This window comes from Doryrhamphus excisus, linkage group LG7 (assembly GCF_037039965.1).
Source record: "Doryrhamphus excisus strain RoL-2023G ecotype Guam linkage group LG7, RoL_Dexc_Guam_v1.1, whole genome shotgun sequence".
In the NCBI taxonomy this organism is placed as follows: domain Eukaryota; kingdom Metazoa; phylum Chordata; class Actinopteri; order Syngnathiformes; family Syngnathidae; genus Doryrhamphus; species Doryrhamphus excisus.
This window is the reverse complement of record NC_136363.1, coordinates 3,921,985-3,943,406: the sequence shown is the minus strand read 5'-3', so window position 1 is coordinate 3,943,406 and position 21,422 is coordinate 3,921,985. Positions and strand designations below refer to the sequence as shown.

General features: G+C 37.9%; 1 protein-coding gene across 1 annotated transcript in view; it reads right to left on the bottom strand.

The window, feature by feature from the left end:
• Positions 1-20,883, bottom strand: part of stt3b (STT3 oligosaccharyltransferase complex catalytic subunit B) — a 65,416-nt gene extending 44,533 nt beyond the window's left edge. Inside the window, exon 1 of the mRNA XM_078791918.1 lies at positions 20,342-20,883. Coding sequence (XP_078648044.1) covers positions 20,342-20,601 — 260 coding nt within the window. The 5' untranslated portion in view covers positions 20,602-20,883. The remainder of the gene's footprint in view (positions 1-20,341) is intronic.
• Positions 20,884-21,422: the final 539 nt, after the last annotated feature.

Here is a 21,422-nt window from a genome sequence, read left to right as displayed (position 1 = left end):
GGATCAGGTACATCATAGGGACATTATACATTACAGGCCTTGGAATATGGAAGACAGGGTTGGATGGAAGCGGTTGATTTGCTGTCGCGACCCCTGAAGGGAAAAGCCAAAGGAAAGAAGAAGAACGACAACGCTAATGTGCTCATTTTGTGCTTGATCTTAAATAATGCAATCAAACCACCCCCCTACCATTTATTATAAGGAAAAATGAGAATTGTATTGAGGCGATATTAAAAAAAAGTGACACAAGATGGCAAACTATTGCATCCGATTTGCAGGGAAGTGAACCCTATTAAAATTCCGTGCTGAATATGCGAGGGGCAAATCCCTAATCCTGTTACAAGACACATTGGCATCCATAATCACATGTGACTCCCCCAAAGAGGATGTCAGCTAAAACCCCGTCTTGCGAATATGCTGCACTGACAGAATTCATTTGCAACAGATGTTTCTGTGACAGCCACCAAAGTACGGAAAAGATGGCCAGATGGAAATTAGAAGGATGGTTCCAATCACAGGAGATTAAGATTAAATACAAAGTAGTGTCAATAACTACTGGTTCAAACAGTTGGATGGAGATAAATATAACTGCTATATTATATGCATTTGACTTTACACTGACCTAATTAGCATCAATCTGTGAAATCAGTCATAATTAACCAATTTACCGATCCAATGACGGCATAAATGAGCTGTCAGGGTTTTGTCCTGGTCGCTTGACTCAATCGCTTCCATTTTGCTGTATTGCTGCAATTCCCTTGACTGTGGTTATTGTTTATTGTTGTTGTTTCTGATGTACATATATTTATATAGTGTTATTTTGAACAGCACCTGCCACTTTTATATTTATATTGTTATTCCTTGTGTTATTTTTATCCTTTTCCTTATTTTTTACTTTCTACAAAACGCACCGTGGAGTTGCACTCAAATTTGTATGTTGTACGTTGTATGAAATACAATGACAATAAAGGCGATTCTGATTCTGAAACACAAACACATACCGTATTTTCTGGAGTATAAGTCGCTCCGGAGTACAAGTCGCACAAGGCCAAAAATGCATAATTAGGTAGAAAAAAAACATACATAAGTCGCACTGGAGTATAAGTCGCACAAGGCCAAAAATGCACAATTAGGTAGAAAAAAAACATACATAAGTCGCACTGGAGTATAAGTCGCACAAGGCCAAAAATGCATAATTAGGTAAAAAAAAAAAACCATACATAAGTCGCACAAGGCCAAAAATGCATAATGAGGTAGAAGAAAAACATACATAAGTCGCACTGGAATATAAGTCGCACAAGGCCAAAAATGCACAATTAGGTAGAAAAAAACATACATAAGTCGCAGTGGAATATAAGTTGCACAGGCCAAAAATGCATAATGAGGTAGAAAAAAAACCCATACATAAGTCGTATAAGGCCAAAAATGCATAATTAGGTCGAAAAAAAACCATACATAAGTCACACAAGGCCAAAAATGCACAATTAGGTCGAAAAAAACATACATAAGTCGCACTGGAGTATAAGTCGCACAAGGCCAAAAATGCATAATTAGGTAAAAAAAAAAAAACATACATATGTCGCACAAGGCCAAAAATGCATAATGAGGTAGAAGAAAAACATACATAAGTCGCACTGGAATATAAGTCGCACAAGGCCAAAAATGCACAATTAGGTAGAAAAAAACATACATAAGTCGCAGTGGAATATAAGTTGCACAGGCCAAAAATGCATAATGAGGTAGAAAAAAAACCCATACATAAGTCGTATAAGGCCAAAAATGCATAATTAGGTCGAAAAAAAAACATACATAAATCACACAAGGCCAAAAATGCACAATTAGGTCGAAAAAAACATACATAAGTCGCACTGGAGTATAAGTCGCACAAGGCCAAAAATGCATAATTCGGTAGAAAAAATATATATAAGTCGCACTGGAGTATAAGTCGCACAAGGCCAAAAATGCATAATTAGGTAAAAAAAAAAAACATACATAAGTCACACAAGGCCAAAAACGCATAATTAGGTAGAAGAAAAACATATATAAGTCGACCTGGAGTACAAGTCGCACAAGGCCAAAAATGCATAATGAGGTAGAAAAAAACATACATAAGTCGCACTGGAATATAAGTCGCACAAGGCCAAAAATGCACAATTAGGTAGAAAAAAAACATACATAAGTCGCAGTGGAATATAAGTTGCACAGGCCAAAAATGCATAATGAGGTAGAAAAAAAAACCCATACATAAGTTGCACAAGGCCAAAAATGCACAATTAGGTAGAAAAAACATACATAAGTCGCACTGGAGTATAAGTTGCACAAGGCCGAAAAGGCATAAATGGAATTGGAATATTTGGATCTATGTAAACGTGACTATTAAAACCAGTCTTACTTGTGTCGGACTGGATTGTCGGCACAGTAGAAACACGGTGAAATTGTCTCCGACGCACATCAAATCATGCTAACAACTCTCCAACGGCAAACTCTCTTGATCAGGTCTACTTCATTTTTCTACATAAGGGCCGCAGACAACAACGAGCCATGTGGTCCCAACTGCATGCAACCTTATACCGAGCTCCTTTGATGTAGCAGCCGCCATCCACGTAATTTAATGAGCAACCGAGCTGAATACAGATATAACTCCACGGGGGACCTTTCTGACTTTGTAAAACACAAAGTTACACTATTATAACGCTTCCTGTGCATGCATTATTTAGCGGAGGAAGAGGACACCGATTTGTTTAGTGGGGGAGGGGGGCAACATTCCTGTGTTAAATCAAGCTTCGGATATTCTTCCAATTATATATCACTCAAGTTAGGGAGTTTTCACACATAAGATCTTTTGGGTTCGTTGACAAGGATGAAGGATGGTTCGTGGTAGATGATACTGTCGTGTTTGTGCCGATGCTCATCAGGCCGGGGCAACTTAAAATTAATCTCAGCACCAAGAGAATTTATTTTCGCAGTGACAGAAAGCATGCAGTACAGCGTTTTGAAAGGCCCTTACAGAGTCACAGTGGTTGAACTTCATATAAATTATCTGTACTTCTTAAAAGGTGCATTCACAAGCACCGACATGTACAGCGCCACAAGGTCGTTACAGCAGCTTTAAATTACTTCTAAAACGGAAACAATTGTCCAATTATTCCAACTATTGTGGTATTACATGGGTTTTTTTTAACCCTCCTCGACCAGTTTTCAATTTTAATGCATAAAAAGAATTACATAACATTTGTTTATTGCATTAAAGGCTTTTTGACTTTGTCAGGAAACTCTTATTTCAAAAAAAAGAAAACCCAAAAAAAAATTTTTTTACTACATTTTAAAATGGTCTGGTTGAAATTATGACCACTGTATTGTTGGTTATAATAATATGACTATAAAGCAATATTTTGAGCCACAACTGAAAGTCGCACAAGGCCAAAAATGCATAATTAGGTAAAAAAAAACATACATAAGTCGCACTGGAGTATAAGTCGCACAAGGCCAAAAATGCATAATTAGGTAAAAAAAAAAACATACATAAGTCGCACTGGAGTATAAGTCCCACAAGGCCAAAAATGCATAATTAGGTTAAAAAAACATACATAAGTCGCACTGGAGTATAAGTCCCACAAGGCCAAAAATGCATAATTAGGTAGAAAAAAACATACATAAGTCGCACTGGAGTATAAGTCCCACAAGGCCAAAAATGCATAATTAGGTAAAAAAAAAAACATACATAAGTCGCACTGGAGTATAAGTCGCACAAGGCCAAAAATGCATAATTAGGTAGAAAAAAACATACATAAGTCGTACTGGAGTATAAGTCCCACAAGGCCAAAAATGCATAATTAGGTAAAAAAAAAAAACATACATAAGTCGCACTGGAGTATAAGTCGCACAAGGCCAAAAATGCATAATTAGGTAGAAAAAAACATACATAAGTCGCACTGGAGTATAAGTCCCACAAGGCCAAAAATGCATAATTAGGTAAAAAAAAAAAAACATACATAAGTCGCACTGGAGTATAAGTCCCACAAGGCCAAAAATGCATAATTAGGTTAAAAAACATACATAAGTCGCACTGGAGTATAAGTCGCTCAAGGCCAAAAATTCATAATTAGGTAAAAAAAAAAACATACATAAGTCACACTGGAGTATAAGTCGCACAAGGCCAAAAATGCATAATTAGGTAAAAAAAAAACATACATAAGTCGCACTGGAGTATAAGTCGCTCAAGGCCAAAAATTCATAATTAGGTAAAAAAAAAAAAAACATACATAAGTCACACTGGAGTATAAGTCACATTTTTTGCGGGTCATTTATTTTCCAAACTACTTGACCAAATCAGACATTACGTCATCTTGGAAGGCAAGTTCTAACATTAATAAAATAATCGAGAACAGGCTGAATAGGTGTAAGATATGCTAACACAATGGTTATTCAGATACACAAAAAATAAACATGAACAGAAAAGGTGTCCAGTGTTTATGTAACATAAACACTTTTTTCATTTGTTAAGTCGCTCTGGAGTACAAGTCGCAGGAACAGCCAACCTATGAAAAAAAGTGTGACTTATAGTCGGGAAAATACGGTATTTCTTTCCCTTTTCGCTGCATTATAACATAACATGTAATAGTTATCTTATAATAATATCTTGCCGCGTTTTTCGATGATTTAAAACACTAACGAAATCGGCGCATTGGTACTAGCTAACTGACGACGCCTGGCTAATGGTAATGGTTTTATTTCATTTGAACATGCATCAGATTACAATTGAACGCATCACATAATCAGTTCACAGTTCCACATGTCCAAAAGGAGTAGGAAGAAGCAAAGCTTATTAAATCCTACCCCTCCATCTGGTACTTTTACAATCAGTAACTGTTACATTTGTTCACTTCCTGCTTTCCATAATACAGTTTAAGGTTGTTGTTTTTTTTTACTGAAATGCTATGGCTTTTTAACGTAGTCCCAGCATATAAAGTGTTTCAAATGTACTTCTTCCCTGAGATCATATTTCTCCTCTCTTGTAGAGAAGTATTGGATGACATTTTTTTAGCTAATTGGTTATTTTTAGCCTTATGCATTATTTTAGCTGTTTGAAGATGAATTATAATCAGCAAGTTGAAGTATTTGTGATTTTAGAAATAAGGAGTTAGTATGTTCTGTGTAGGCGGCATTATGAATTATCCTTACTGGCTTTTTTTTTGCAATACATTTAAGCTGAGTGAAGATTGCTTTTGTAGTTATTACCCCATATGTATAAATGGATAATGGCTAGTGTAAGCGTCACGAAAGATCGGTGGTACCGTTACATGGAGTGCCTCCATTTCCACAGCCCCGATAAACATTTGTAGCGCTGGCAACGACACTTGTGGCTGACTTTTGAAATTCCAGATGATAAAAATCAAAAGCGTTTTAAGCACTTGCAGATTAAAGCATGCGTGTGAAATCCACGATATGATAGCATCTTCATAGAAACTGGGCTTCGGGCAAAAACGAATACATAAAAAGCTAGCAATGAGCTCATAGTGACAACTTCCCACTCTCCTCCATCATACTTGGTAGAGATTAGGAGTAGCTGAATGACTGGACTCGACTTCTCTCTAAAAAAAAAAAAAAAAAAAAAAAAAAAATCGAAATTCTCCAAATCTCAGTTCGGGAAGCACAGCCAGCAGCCTACTGCGGGGAGTGTGATGTGTTTCATTCACAGCCAAATTCATCTTTTGTCTAGCCGCGCGAACCCCCTGCCTTGCGTTTGATGCTAAAATGCATGATTTTAAACTGTATGAAATAATAAACAAGCTAAAATAGAATAGCAAGAATTGAACAGTAAGACAGATGTCTGTCAATCACGGGGAGATTATGGTTGGGATACTGACCGAAAACTGAACGACTACACTTCCGACTTGTAATATCTAGTTCAGGGGTCTTAAACTCAATTTACCTGGGGGCCACTGGAGATAGGGTCTGGGCCGCATCAGGCCCCCCCCCCCAAAAAAAAACGCATTTATTAAAAACAGAAAAATATACAAACTTTTTCAGTGCTTTGGTTCCAATTTTCTACAAGAAAAGCTCTGATAAAACATTCCACTGTTCTCAAATATCTTAATTTTTATTTTTCTGCACAAAATAAGATGAAAAATAAACAAATCAAGAATAAAGAAAATCAATCAATCAGTAATAAATAATAATAATAATAATAAAACGGCAAATAAAAACTTAAGAAACCACATATAGTTGGTGGGTAGACAAATTATTTTTTTCAGATTAAAATGAACAAAGCATTATTAGAGCCCTGTAGACATGACAAAACACGACTATAGTCACATTTATACTCTTTTTTTTTATTATTTACAACATATTGCGCAACTGCAGGGTCTTGAGACACATGCTAACTCGCAAACTAGACAGCTAGCGACCTAAACGGTAGCCTTCAAGTTATTTCCTTTCAACTTAAATAGCCAAAAACTTACCACTTCCACACGGATAGTGAGGATAACTATTAACAGTTATTTAACCTTTAACATGAACATTAATCAAACGTAATCATTTTTTCTGGGTACATGATACCATACAGCATCCATATCAAACTTGCGGGGGCCGCACTAACATTAAACTTTCATATCAAGGCGGGGGCCTCAAACTAGTGACCTGCGGGCCACATTTGGCCCGCGGGCCGCATGTTTGAGACCCCTGATCTAGTTAGTACATTTTTTTACTATACAGCACTTAAGCTTGTTAGACTGTAAAGCAGGGGTCTCAAACTCAATTTACCTGGGGGGCGTTTGAAGAATGTCTGCAGATGTTAAAAAAAAACATGTGTTTTCCTGTAAAGACAGGAGCTAGCATACCTAATGGTGAAACTTCTACTAACCCAGTGGTGATGGACTTAATGCAACAAGAGTTTTCCTGTTAATGATCACGTCAGTCTCTGCGGTACTGTTTTGTCGGCTCACTCTGTTACGAGAGTTGGACTTTAGTCTAGTCGGTAGCCGAGAGTTACACTTTGCTATGTTGGTACCTGACAAACACGGGCAGTAGAAAGAAATATATATTATGTACTGGTGCAGACATGGTCTTCCGCTTGGGGAAAAAAAAAAACAAGATACACAAAATACGGTCTTAGAAGGACATGGTGAGAAGAATTCTACCCTATTGCCAGTTTCTCATTAGCCACGTTTAGATGAAGAGGTTTTCTCATTCCGAATGACCTTTCCGAAAGCAATGGTATACATGGAAAGGAATATTCCAATGGCGTGTCTACATGCGCCGCTATAATCAACCAGAATAGTCAATGGGGCATGCGCAGTAAAGCGTTCATTTTAAACTTGTATATTTCCGAGGTATAGTGTGGGAGTGTTAAGTTGCCGTGTGATGAATTTAGTGTTATTTCCAATACAATGACATTGTGAGACTTAAATTCACCAACATCACGTGATACCGACTTCCTCCAGTTTTTCTTTCACTTGTTGGAATAACTCCGTATTGCCAGTTTTTCCTTCGTGTCCAGTATTGAAAATTTAGTTTCAATCAAAAATTGAGCAGTCCAGTGCCGATTGCTCGCCTCCATTTTTTAAAAATCGAAGAACATCTCGAGCTGCGTGTTACGTCATATCTCAGCATTCGCTCAAAGAAAGAACGCTACCCGGGAACAGGAAAAGATAAAGTTCAATCTTGCTAATATTTTAATAATTAAGCTCGGCACATGTTTTATATAGATATGTATTTTCTTTTTTTAATAAAACTGGACTTGTGAATGGCGTATAGAAGGGTTTAGATTCTGTTCCACTGATGGCGCTAATGCACACGAAAGCTGCTTGCCAACCGCCAATAAACAGAAGAAAAACAAAACGAAGAATGCAGTCTTTTTTTTTTTATGTTTTATTTACTTCTTACCGAAGTACGAGGTGATCAATAATGTGTCATAATGTGTCAATAATATATAATTAAATTGTAAAAAAATGTATTGTAACATTTTTTAAATTTAAAAAAATAATAATTTTTTTATTTTTTTAAATTTTAAGTTTAATTTTAAGTTTAATTTTAAGTTTAATTTTAAGTTTAATTTTAAGTTTAATTTTAAGTTTAATTTTAAGTTTAATTTTCGTCACGTACCGAAGTATGAGGTGATATGACCATCCAATGTCATAATGGGTACCATAGTATGTGTCAATAATATATATATATATATATATATATATATATATATATATATATATATATATATATATATATATATATATATATAAATTGTAAAAAAAAATTAATTGTAACATTTTTTTAATTTTAACAAAATTTAATTTTATACTGTACATTTTTTAAATTTTAATTTCAATTTCAATTTCAATTTCAAGTTTAATTTTAAGTTTAATTTTCGTCACGTACCGAAGTACGAGGTGATATGAGCATCCAATGTCATAATGGGTACCATAGTAAGTGTCAATATAGTGATATATATAGCACATCATGACTGGTTCAAGACTCTTCATCCTTGTATTTAGCAAACATCAACTGCTTGTATTGTTTCTTCAATTGGCTCATCGTTGTGCATTGTTTGAGGTCCTTACTCAATCCATCCCATAGTTTGATTCCACATACTGAAATGCTATGGCTTTTTAACGTAGTCCTAGCATATAAGTGTTTCATTCTGTTCTATTCTATCCACAGCTTGTCCATGCTGCTGCGTTCAGGTGCGCTCCGTTCTTGTGACTTCTGCGCCGTGATGTCATTTCATCATAATTAAAGACAGTTTTCCGAAAACACCGACAAGGGACGGGTATTTGACTTTCCTTGATGGACTACTGAAGATAACTGCCAAATTATCACACATTCTAATAATGTGTCAGCTTATGAGCTGGGTCAATTGCCGTTGGCCAGGTTAATTATTACATTAACACCACTTAACACGGAATTTGGGAAGCCGTTTAATAGCACCTGACATCTGTGTGGCAATCACTCCATTTTTAAAAAATAGAGAGTACTACAACTGTACTCCAGCTGAACATGTCAATCGATGTTCTACAGCACCAACTACGATGCTGGATATCTCCTTCAGAAGCGGGGTACACCCTGGACTGGTGGCCAGCCAATCACAGGGCACATATAGACAAACAACCATTCACACTCACATTCATACCTATGGACAATTTGGAGTCGCTAATTAACCTAGCATGTTTTTGGAATGTGGGAGGAAACCGGAGTACCCGGAGAAAACCCACGCATGCACGGGGAGAACATGCAAACTCCACACAGAGATGGCCGAGAGTGGAATTGAACCCTGGTCTCCGAGCTGTGCCGCCCCCTTTGCAAAATTTGTATTTTAGTATCAGTATAAATTAGTATTAGTATTGTTTATACACCTTTTGAGTGTTAAGTTGCAGTGTGATGAATCAAGTGCTGTTAGCAAAGTCTTTGTTCTCAGTAAGACATTCACACTCACATTCATACCTATGGACAATTTGGAGTCGCTAATTAACCTAGCATGTTTTTGGAATGTGGGAGGAAACCGGAGTACCCGGAAAAACCACGCATGCATGGGAAGAACATGCAAACTCCACACAGAGATGGCCGAGGGTGGAATTGAACCCTGGTCTCCTAGCTTTGAGGTCTGCGCGCTAACCACTCCGACCGCCGTGCTGCCTGATTCAATATTAATAAATATTTTTGTGGAAAAGAAAGAAAAAGAAAAAAAGAAAAGAAACCCTGTTTATGACTTTGTAAATATGGCTTTTTAACATTATTAGAGATCTGCAGACGTGAAATAACACCCCTACAGGCACTTTTACACCATTCTTTGCTGACATCATTGCAGGGACATACCAGACAGGCCCCTGGTAGCATAGAAAGCTGGTGCCTTTCCCATTTACTTTCAGAGTGGAGAAGAAGAACAATAAATAAAAGAATACCACTTCCACACTGAATAAGAGAAACATATTTTTCAGTTCGAGCTCAGCAATGGCATGTCGGCTTCAGTGGAGAGTCTCCATTTTATGTGCAAAGGTCATGTCACCTTATGTCATAACATTACCGACGCCTAGTGACCAGAATACTCGTTTGCAGTTTATATCTACATTCTCCAGTACTGCACAGATTCCTGCTTGGAGCATCGGGCTATTCTAGGCACTGCTCATGCTTTTATCACAGACTGTTCAGCTGCATGCCAGCAATGCCCACAGTCGCCAAGACAAGAATTTCATTCTCTCTCAATTTATATTCTGCCTTCTGACTCTAAAGTAGCATGGATATGTTAGTGGACAGCTTGTATATATATATATATATATATATATATATATCACTATATTGACAGTTACTATGGTACCCATTATGTCATTGGATGGTCATATCATCTCGTACTTTGGTACAAGACAAAAAAATAAATATAAATAAATTAATAAATATATTTAATACTTAATTTAATATAATATAATTTAATAAAAAAGTTAAAAAATAAATAAAAAAATTATATTAGGAAAGCAGGAAGTGAACAAATGTAACAGTTACCGATTGTAAAAGTACCAGATGGAGGGGTAGGATTTAATAAGCTTTGCTTCTTCCTACTCCTTTTGGAACTGTGAACTGATTATGGGATGCATTCAATTGTAATCTGATGCATGTTCAAATGAAATAAAACCATTACCATTACCAATTAACATAGCATGTTTTTGGACTGTGGGAGGAAACCGGAGTACAAATAAAAATAGTCAAAACAAAAATACAATTTTTAAATTTAAAAAATACAACAAAAAAAAAAAAACAAAAAACAACTTAAACTATATTAGGAAAGCAGGACATGGTGCTGTTTCAGAGCTGCGCTTCAGCTTGGCTTTGTTTACAGCCGCAACAGTAGCCCATGTTTTTATTTGTATTTTATGTATTATTTTAAAAGATATTGTGCCTGTTGTGAGATAAACCTGCAATAAAAGCCTGTTGTTCTGGCGATCCAACTCTGGCACTTTAGTGTCACACAACATTACTGACACCTAGTGACCGGTATAGAATACTACATATCATTGACACATTTTTTAATGCCTTGTATTAGGATTATAGTTTTGTATAGCCATTTTTCTATGCTTGAAAATGGTTAATTTAGTTAGCATTTGCTTAAATATGCACTTTTTTTTTAACCAATAGGCTGCATTTAAGCACGATCTCGCATGATTATTGCTGTAGTTTTGAGGGAAGACTGTAGTATTAGTTGTTTTGTTTATTTGTACTTTTCTAAAGTCATTTTTATAATAGGTTGAATGATTTCTTGAAAGTATTGTACCTGCCTACATTCCAAATATTCTATTTGATGGGCAAATGATGGGCAGGACGACCCCTCAGCGTTACAATCTTAAGACCGATCAAGATTTTAGATTGTTTAATAGTTTTTAGCATAATAAAAATGACGTAAGTATCCAGTCATGATCAAGTTGTGTTGCAAATTTCATGTTTAAAATTCCAATGTTTGTGACTGCACCTTGTGGCGTAAGCGTGATTGGAAGTTGAGAAGGAAATGCTGCTAAAGTTAAACAACTAAATTGTGTGTAAGCGTGCCTGTGATGGAACTGTCGGAATGTTAAGGTCGTAAAATTTGCGACAATCTATCCTTGGATGACTTCCATATAAAAAAGGCGTGTAAATCAGGTTTGCAGAAATGGTAAATAGAAAAAAAAAAAAAACAGGTTTATCTTTACTAGCGCGGCACGGCGGTCGAGTGGTTAGCGCTAGGAGACCAGGGTTCAATTCCACCCTCGGCCATCTCTGTGTGGAGTTTGCATGTTCTCCCCCGTGCATGCGTGGGTTTTCTCCGGGTACTCCGGTTTCCTCCCACATTCCAAAAACATGCTAGGTTAATTGGCGACTCCAAATTGTCCATAGGTATGAATGTGAGTGTGAATGGTTGTTTGTCTATATGTGCCCTGTGATTGGCTGGCTGGCCACCAGTCCAGGGTGTACCCCGCCTCTCGCCTGAAGACAGCTGGGATAGGCTCCAGCACCCCCGCGACCCTCGTGAGGAAAAGCGGTAGAAAATGAATGAATGAATGAATCTTTGCTAGCCATTGTGTGAATAGAAGAAGAGGACATTTACTGAGGAAGAGGATTTACTGTGGTTACCCGTTGATGTGATATGACAGATAGCATGTCAGCCTTTTTTTCGAAGAAATAGGCTAACATGTTTGAGACCGGATTTGCATAGTGATGACTGCAATTTGACACAGCAATTTGGTAAAAAAAAAAAAAAAAAAAGTCAAATTAACCGTCTCATACACATGATACACAAAAAAGGCGACATGGATTCTAACCTCAGAAAGATGACAAAAAGCAAATCAGAGCCATTCAATGCAAACAAAACCACAGCCATTTTCCTTGAACCGGAAATCACCAAAAGGAATCTTTGCGTGAGTTGAGAAAACGAGTTGAATTACCAAACGTTGAGTTGAGTTTTAAGCAGCTGTTCCTACTTAGCAGGCGCTTTCCAAAGAACGGACAGAGATAAAAATCCTCCGTCTTTCCGACAAAAATATGGAAAACAGTAGCCACGTTTACATGATGAGTTTTTCTCTTTCCGTATGGAATCTTTCCGAATGACCTTTCCAAAAGCAATGGTATACATGGAAAGGAATATTCCAACATGCGCCGCTATAATTAACCAGAATAGTCAATGAGGCATGCGCAGTAAAGCGTTCATTTTAAACTTGTATAATTTGGGAGTGTTAAGTTGCTGTGTGATGAATTTAGTGTTATTTCCAATACAATGACATTGTGAGACTGTTAAATTCACCAACATCACGTGATACCGACTTCCTCCAGTTTTTCTTTCACTTGTTGGAATAACTCCGTATTCCCAGTTTTTCCTTCGTCCAGTCTTGAAATTTAGTTTGAATCAAAAACAAACTTTCCGCAGAAGTCCAGTGCCGATTGCTTGCCTCCATTTTTTGGCGCTAATGCACACGAAAGCTGCTTGCCAACCGCCAATAAACAACAGAAGAAGAAGAAGAACGCAGTCTGACAACTTTCCGATTGAGCGGGTACAAGATACCTCAATCGGATTGGGGAAAGGAATATTCCACCCCTGGGAATCCCATTATATATTCATTCGGATTGGCACTTTTCTTTCGGAAAAAGGTTACATTCTTTCCGTTTGAGCAAATAAACCGAATGGAATTGGAATATTTGGGTCCATGTAAACGTGGTTCCATCTCCAAAACCTCATTCAGATTGGGTGTCTTGGTATTAAATCCTTCCCCCTCTGTCTCTCTCCACCTGATATCATTTCGCTGTTTTTTTTTTTTCCTCCCTCGTCTTTATTTCTCCTCCAAAATGTAGCTGTGGATACCCGCGGAGTCGCATGCTGACACCTGTCAGTACGCCAAGATTCAAATCCTTTCATTCTTCTTCGCCCATTTCACACACGCGGCGCATTTATTTTAAGAATATGCAGTCACATGTCGAGAGAATGAGACAATATTCATGAAGTCGCTCGTGCTAAGTGGAGAGCATCTGACAAGGTGAAGGGCCGAGGACGTACTTACGCTAATCGTACCGTGCCTGCGCCCCACTTATCACGTAAAGCACGGCAAGTTTGGCGAGGGAGAGAGGGCGCTCATTCGCGCAAAGACACGGCCCACATCGATTTTTTTTTTTTTTTTTTTTTTTTTTACCCGCAGGTTCTTCAGACCTTACATAGAATTCTGGGATATTTTGGGCTAAAACACAAAAAGTTATACCCAAAGTAAATGAAAAGCAGATTAAGCCGTTTTTAATGTGACAAAAGATACAAAACATGAGTATTTTAACAGGTTTTTCTATAATTAGGATTAGGCGGTACATATACATGGACCCAAATATTCCAATTCCATTCGGTTTATTTGCTCAAACGGAAAGAATGTAACCTTTTTCCGAAAGAAAAGTGCAAATCCGAATGAATATATAATGGGATTCCCAGGGGTGGAATATTCCTTTCCCCAATCCGATTGAGGTATCTTGTACCCGCTCAATCGGAAAAGTTGTCAGACTGCGTTCTTCTTCTTCTTCTGTTGTTTATTGGCGGTTGGCAAGCAGCTTTCGTGTGCATTAGCGCCATCTGTGGAACAGAATCTAAACCCTTCTATACGCCATTCACAAGTCCAGTTTTATTAAAAAAAAAATACATATCTATATAAAACATGTGCTGAGCTTAATTATTAAAATATTAGCAAGATTGAACTTTATCTTTTCCTGTTCCCGGGTAGCGTTCTTTCAGCGAATGCTGAGATATGACGTAACACGCAGCTCCAGACGTTTTTCGATTTAAAAAAAAAAAATGGAGGCAAGCAATCGGCACTGGACTGCTGCGGAAAGTTTGTTTTTGATTAAAATTAAATTTCAAGACTGGACGAAGGAAAAAAATGGCAATACGGAGTTATTCCAACAAGTGAAAGAAAAACTCAAAGTCGGTATCACGTGATGTTGGTGAATTTAACAGTCTCACAATGTCATTGTATTGGAAATAACACTAAATTCATCACACAGCAACTTAACACTCCCAAATTATACACGTTTAAAATGAACGCTTTACTGCGCATGCCCCATTGACTATTCTGGTTGATTATAGCGCCGCATGTAGACACGCCATTGGAATATTCCTTTCCATGTATACCATTGCTTTCGGAAAGGTCATTCGGAAAGATTCCATTCGGAAAGAGAAAAACTCCTCATGTAAACGTGGCTAATGTATTTTGTCTTTCAAGGTTGTTTTGTCATGATTGTAAAAAAACAAAAAAAAAAACACAACATCCGAGTACTTTTGACACACAGTTCACGTTTTCCTTGCGGTATTACGCACAAGTTCTTGGCTTTGAGGATATGGTCTTGCGATAATGCATTGGTGATGCAATGATTGCTCCACAGGTCCATAATACTTAAGCTTCCACTGTGGAAATGACTTCAATGGACCAACATAAAATAGGAAATCGTATTGTCAGCATTAATAAAAATATATCTTGCCTTTTTAAGATTTTTTTTTGGGTTGCTTATATTGCACGAGTCTCACTAGCAAGTATTACTGCTACTGTCATTACGTTGTGCAGTGTGCCAGACCTGTCAATTATTGAGCTGTAAAAAAAAAAAAAAAAAAAGTTGAACGCTGAAAAGTATGTCATGCTTATTAAGCATCATCTGTTTAAGTGAAGTGTGCATGTGAAAAAAGCCAGCAGACCTACTACGACCTGTCATTCCGGAGTTTCCAGTACATTTAGTTGACAGGCGTCTTTTCCGACCCCGACTCCACTGGTGGAGTCGACAAGGGGAAGTCGCTCACATGAGAGAAAATGAAAAACTACGATAAAAAAAAAACACATTATCGGAGGTTAGATCTCCTTTGAGGCACATCTAAATTAAGATGACAGCAGACTTTCTGTTAAATTTAGCACAGGGAACAGCTTAGCCAAATTCTATACTAAAGGAATTTTATTTTATTATTTTTTTAATATATATATATTTTTAAGCGGAATCGGCTAAGCAAAAAAGGAATTGCTGTGAACAAGGAAAATGTGGCTATAACAATTCCGATTTGAATTCCGGCCTCCCGGAAAAACCTGTTTTATTTGCAAGTTAGCAAACATTTGCCGTTTACCTGACTATTGTTTTTTTTTTTCCACAAAGCAACTTTTTGTTAATTCTCATGTTAAAACAATGCCAAAGTTTCAGATAATGAGGTTTGCGCATTTGGAAGTGAGCTCTGAAAGAAGTTTGGGATGGCTCAAAACGCTCCGTTTCAAAAGGCGTGGTAAAACTGTTCCTTTGTGACATCACAGAGGGGCGGAATTTCTTATACGGTCATTTTGAGCGTTTGACCAATCACAGCAGAGTGGGCATGTCCCACATTAAGCACAAATCCAAAGAAAATACAGCTGGAATAGGTGCAGATTCTGGAAAATCTAAAAAAAAGTTTTCTGCGCAGGTTATTGTGGTTTGCACAGGTGAGCAAACGTTTGCCGTTTTCCTGACTATTGGTTTTTTTGGATTTGGAAGTGAGCCCTGAAAGAAGTTTGGGATGGCTCAAAACGCTCCGTTTCTAAAGGCGTGGTAAAACTGTTCCTTTGTGACATCACAGAAGGGCGGACATTCTTATACGGTTCATAGTTAGGAAGCATTTTGAGCGTGTGACCAATCACAGCGAGGTAGGCATGGCCGACATTAAGCACAAATCCAAAGAAAATACAGCTGGAATAGGTGCAGATTCTGGAAAATCTAAAAAAAAGTTTTCTGTGGGGGGGGGGGTTATTGTGTGTAGCTGCTCTATAGGAGACCACAACTCAATACAAAGGGTCCACCTCCCAGGCATTAAAACATTCACAACCTGTTTAAATTGCAGGTGAGCAAACGTTTGCCGTTTTCCTGACCTGAAAGAAGTTTGGGATGGTTCAAAACGCTCCGTTTCAAAAGGTGTGGTAAAAACTGTTCCTTTGTGACATCACAGAGGGGCGGACATTCTTATATGGTTCATAGTTAGGAAGCATTTCGAACGTGTGACCAATCACAGAGGAGTGGGCATGGCCCACAGGAAGCACAAATAGGTGGAATAGGTGCAGATTCTGGAAAATCTAAAAAAGTTTTCTGTACGGGTTATTGTGTGTAGCTGCTCTATAGGAGACCACAACTCAATACAAAGGGTCCACCTCCCAGGCATTCAAACATTCACAACCTGTTGAAATTGCAGGTGAGCAAACGTTTGCCGTTTTCCTGACCTGAAAGAAGTTTGGGATGGCTCAAAACGCTCCGTTTCAAAAGGTGTGGTAAAAACTGTTCCTTTGTGACATCACAGAGGGGCGGACATTCTTATATGGTTCATAGTTAGGAAGCATTTCGAACGTGTGACCAATCACAGAGGAGTAGGCATGGCCCACAGGAAGCACAAATAGGTGGAATAGGTGCAGATTCTGGAAAATCTAAAAAAGTTTTCTGTGCGGGTTATTGTGTGTAGCTGCTCTATAGGAAACCACAACTCAATACAAAAGGGGTCCAAAAATGAGCAACCTTTAAAGTTCCTTTAAACATTTGCCGGTTATAGCAAAGGTTCATTGGGACATTCCACTGCAGTCAGAGCATAAGCAAGCTACTCTCCTTCATATCCTCAAGGCTTGGAACTTAAGAAGCAATCTTGTGGCATGTGGTGACAGTTAATAATGGACTAGATCAGGTCATTACATGCATAAGTTGGGTCCATTTCCAATGACGGGGATAAAGAAAATACATTTTTCAGAACATAGAAAGATGCTTAGTCTCCTTAAAAAAACAGTGTTTCTGTAGTATAATTTGTACTATGAAATTCATCCCATTGTGTTTGTCAAGATGAATGAAAAGCAATTGGAGGTTTTTCCATTTCCTTGATTGGCATGAAAAAAAAAAAAGCCAAAACCATTTCTTCACCTTTACATTTGCAACAAGAGAATGAATTGATTTCCACCGCCGTGCATCTTGAACTAGGGTTTGTAATCTTTTACACATTATCTGATAACGGCGCCATCCTTAACGCCTCAAACGGGAACGCAAAAGTGTCATATTTATCACAGCGCAACCTGCAACACAGAACTCACATAATGTGACTGTCCCGAGGGTCCAAATATTATATATTTTTTAAATATATATATTTCATAATATTTTAAATTAAAAATAAATAAATTTTTGAAATTATATATTTTTAAATATATATTTAATAATATTTAATATATATATGTGTTTTTAAATATATATTTTAAATTAAAAATAAATAAAAGAAATTCATAATATTATGAGAAAAAAATGAACAAAAAGAATGTCAACACACAAGCATCTAAATCGTAATAAAACGAGAATAAAATAAAGTGAGGAAAATTTTGCAGCATAAAGTTGAAATTTTACAAATTATATATATTTTTAAAATATCTATTTCATAATATTTCAAATTAAAAACAAATGAAAGAAATTCATAATATGAGAAAAAAATTACAAAAAGAATGTCATTGTATGTTAGGGTCAAAACATTGGCTCCTGTTAGCGTTAGCTCCTGTCGCTGCTATGCGATATAGTTAAAATCTGCAATAAAGGCCTATTTTTGCGATCAAGTTTGGTGCTTGTGTGTCTCACCAAACATTACAGTAACATTATTGTTATTAGAATGTCTCTGAATGTACCTATTGAATGCCTTTAGCCTATCACTATTAGACAATAGTAATAATAACTGTGGTAGTGAGGGGGCATGTCTAAATAAATGTCTTAATTTTCAAATCATCCAATATATGATTATTTTATTCTAATATCGGAGTCGGCCCCATAACATTCATGTGGGTCGGTCCCTTATGGCTGCATCACTTCACCGGGCCTGCCTGTGTTCTTACTCAGATGCACCCATCCCTCTGGCACAGGGTAAATGTGGACTCAACAAACCACATGACCCGCTTCCATTGCTCCAGACTTCAGTTTCAGTTTCCACAGACGTAACCCTTTCCTCCCCGTTAGCCTGAGACGAGCGGTCCACAGCATCAAGATTGTTGCTGGTGTAAAACAACAAATCCCAGCAGTAACTGTTCAAAGTAAAAACCTGTGCCCATTTGCATAGATTAGGAGACGACGCCACAAAAAAGCCAGGAGGTCATTACTGAACGTGGCCATAATCATCACACAGCAACTTAACATGTAACAGTTTTTAACGCTAAACATGTATTTTGAACACCTGTTTTTAAAAAAGGGCTGTACGACGGTCAAGTGGTTAGCGCGCAGACCTCACAGCTAGAAACAAACAGCCAAAACAAAACTCAATTGACGAGACATTGAAAAAATTACTGAACATGGCCATAATCATCACACAGCAACTTAACACGTAAAAGCAGTTATTAACTCTCAACATGTATTTTGAACAAGTTGAGTTTGAGACCAGTTTTACACCAATTTCCATTTTCAAGAATTACTAAACAGGCTACACGGCGATCATGTGGTTAGCGCGCAGACCTCGCAGCTAGGAGACCCGGGTTCAATTCCACCCTCGGCCATCTCTGTGTGGAGTTTGCATGTTCTCCCCGGGTTTTCTCCGGGTACTCCGGTTTCCTCCCATATTCCAAAAACATGCTAGGTTAATTAGCGATTCCAAATTGTCCATAGGTATGAATGCGAGTGTGAATGGTTGTTTGTCTATATGTGCCCTGTGATTGGCTGGCTGGCCACCAGTCCAGGGTGTACCCCGCCTCTCGCCCGAAGACAGCTGTGATAGGCTCCAGCACACCCCACCCGCGACCCTCGTGAGGATAAGCGGCAGAAAATGAATGAATGAATTTTACCAGAATTAAGTTTAAAATATTACAAAGAAAATCCGTTTTATGAGAACAATGTTGTATTATTATATATTCATTTTTACTAGGGTAAAGTTGAAATATTGACGACAAGAGATGCTGTCTATAAAGGTCGTAATAGGAGTAATAAAGTCGCTAAATTTAGGGAAAAAAAGTCCAAAAAGTAACATTTTAATAGAAATTAAGGTCAGGGAAAAACTTAATAAAAATATATAAAAATAAATAAAATGACAATACTACAAGAAGATAATTTTGGTCTATGATTAAGTGTTGCACATTAAAATGTCACAATTTGTTTACACTTTACATTACAGAACGTCTCAGCATAGTATGATGGGCCCACGTGACACACAAAGAATATAGCTTTTACAATGACAGATCAATCTACTTCCGGGTTACCGTCTCTGCAGTAGCGTTAATAGCTTTTACAATGACAGGTCAATCTACTTCCGGGTTACGGTCTGCAGTAGCGTTAATAGCTTTTACAATGACAGGTCAATCTACTTCCGGGTTACGGTCTCTGCAGTAGCGTTAATAGCTTTTACAATGACAGGTCAATCTACTTCCGGGTTACGGTCTCTGCAGTAGTGACGAGTGCCGGCCTCGTGCATGCCAGCGAAACCAGTTTTCCAGCATGAAAACAAACATTTTAATAACTATATTATTACTATTATTATTAGTAGTATTATATTAGACTGGAAAATTATCCCCGGGGAACAAAAGCAGACACAACGTAATGTCTCTACAGTGTCCTGACTGGTCTCGAATGCAGTAAAACTATGTTGTAAGAAAGTTAATATTTATTCCACACCTTCTTGTTAAAGAAGTTATGCATTAAATGTGATTTACGCATATAACGTGATATAGTCAAATTAGCCACGCTGCTAATGCAGGGTTTTGAGATTTTTTAACATGTTAAATGTTCTTATGGCGGACAACGTAAGAGCCAGAGTCGTTATATTATGGTTTTTTTTTTCTCTCAAAGGAAAATAACAAATAAATAACAAAAAAATACACTTTGGTTTAAATAAACAACAAAGCACGTTAAGCTAGTTTTGACTTACCACGGGTCGAACTCGTGGATGATGCTCTCAAAGCGAATGACGGCAAACAGTCTGGAGCTGAATCCAGCCAGGCAGGCCAGAAAGAGAATGCTAAACGACAGTAACGATTGCCACCCCGCCGGCTGTGTCAGTCCGCCGGACAGGCCTCCTTTTCCGGCCGCTGCCCCGGCTGCAGCCGGTCGGCTGTTTCCGTGCACCGAGCTGCCGGCATTAGCGGACGCTTTGTGCTTGCTGTCGCTGACTGCGTGGTGCTCCGCCATTTCTGCTTTGCCGTGTCAATCGGGCTGCCAGAGATCTCCCCCCCTCCTCCTCCTCCTCCTCTCTCCAGCGAAACTGCCCCCCCGCTCCGGTGCTGTAAAGTACCGAGGTTTTTTCCACCTGTTCCGTGACTACCCACGTAATAATAAAGTACGGTTTATTATAAATGCTACTTCTAAGTGGGCATCCGTTTACATCCCGTGATGCATACGCCTGCGACGCACCGAATCCGCAACCGTCAGTCCACACGACGCTATTCAGCACCGGTGGAAAGAGGAAGAAGGGGTGCGATGGGCGGGATTACCGGAAGTTGTCTCGGCCTGTCACAAATCGACAGGTATTAGAAGGCGGGGTTTAGCGGAATTACACCAATAAGAAGAACACGCTCGAGTTGAATGACAGATAAGTACTCCAATTGAAATATACTCAAATTAAAGCTTTGACAAGCCTTGCTTGAGGATTTTGAATTGGTGTCATTCTGGCGCTCTGTACGAATTAAGCAATGGTTTATTTCATTAAAAAAATGTTTAAGAAATGATTGTATTGAAAAAGAGTGAGCATTTTGTTGGAATTTTGCACAGAACTTTTTGCAGTCACGTTTAAGATAAATGTTTTCTTTGGCACTGCAATAATTGTGCAGCCTTGGGGATGTGGATGTTCTAATAAAGACTGATGTGTCACACCATTTATTATTTCCCTCAGCACAAGCAAACAGTAAAGCATTCACCAGGGGTTATACTTTCACTACTTTTATCAAGCTTTCAAAAGGCCATAATGGAGTGACAATATGGCAAATAAATGCTGACTTTTTAATTCCATGTCT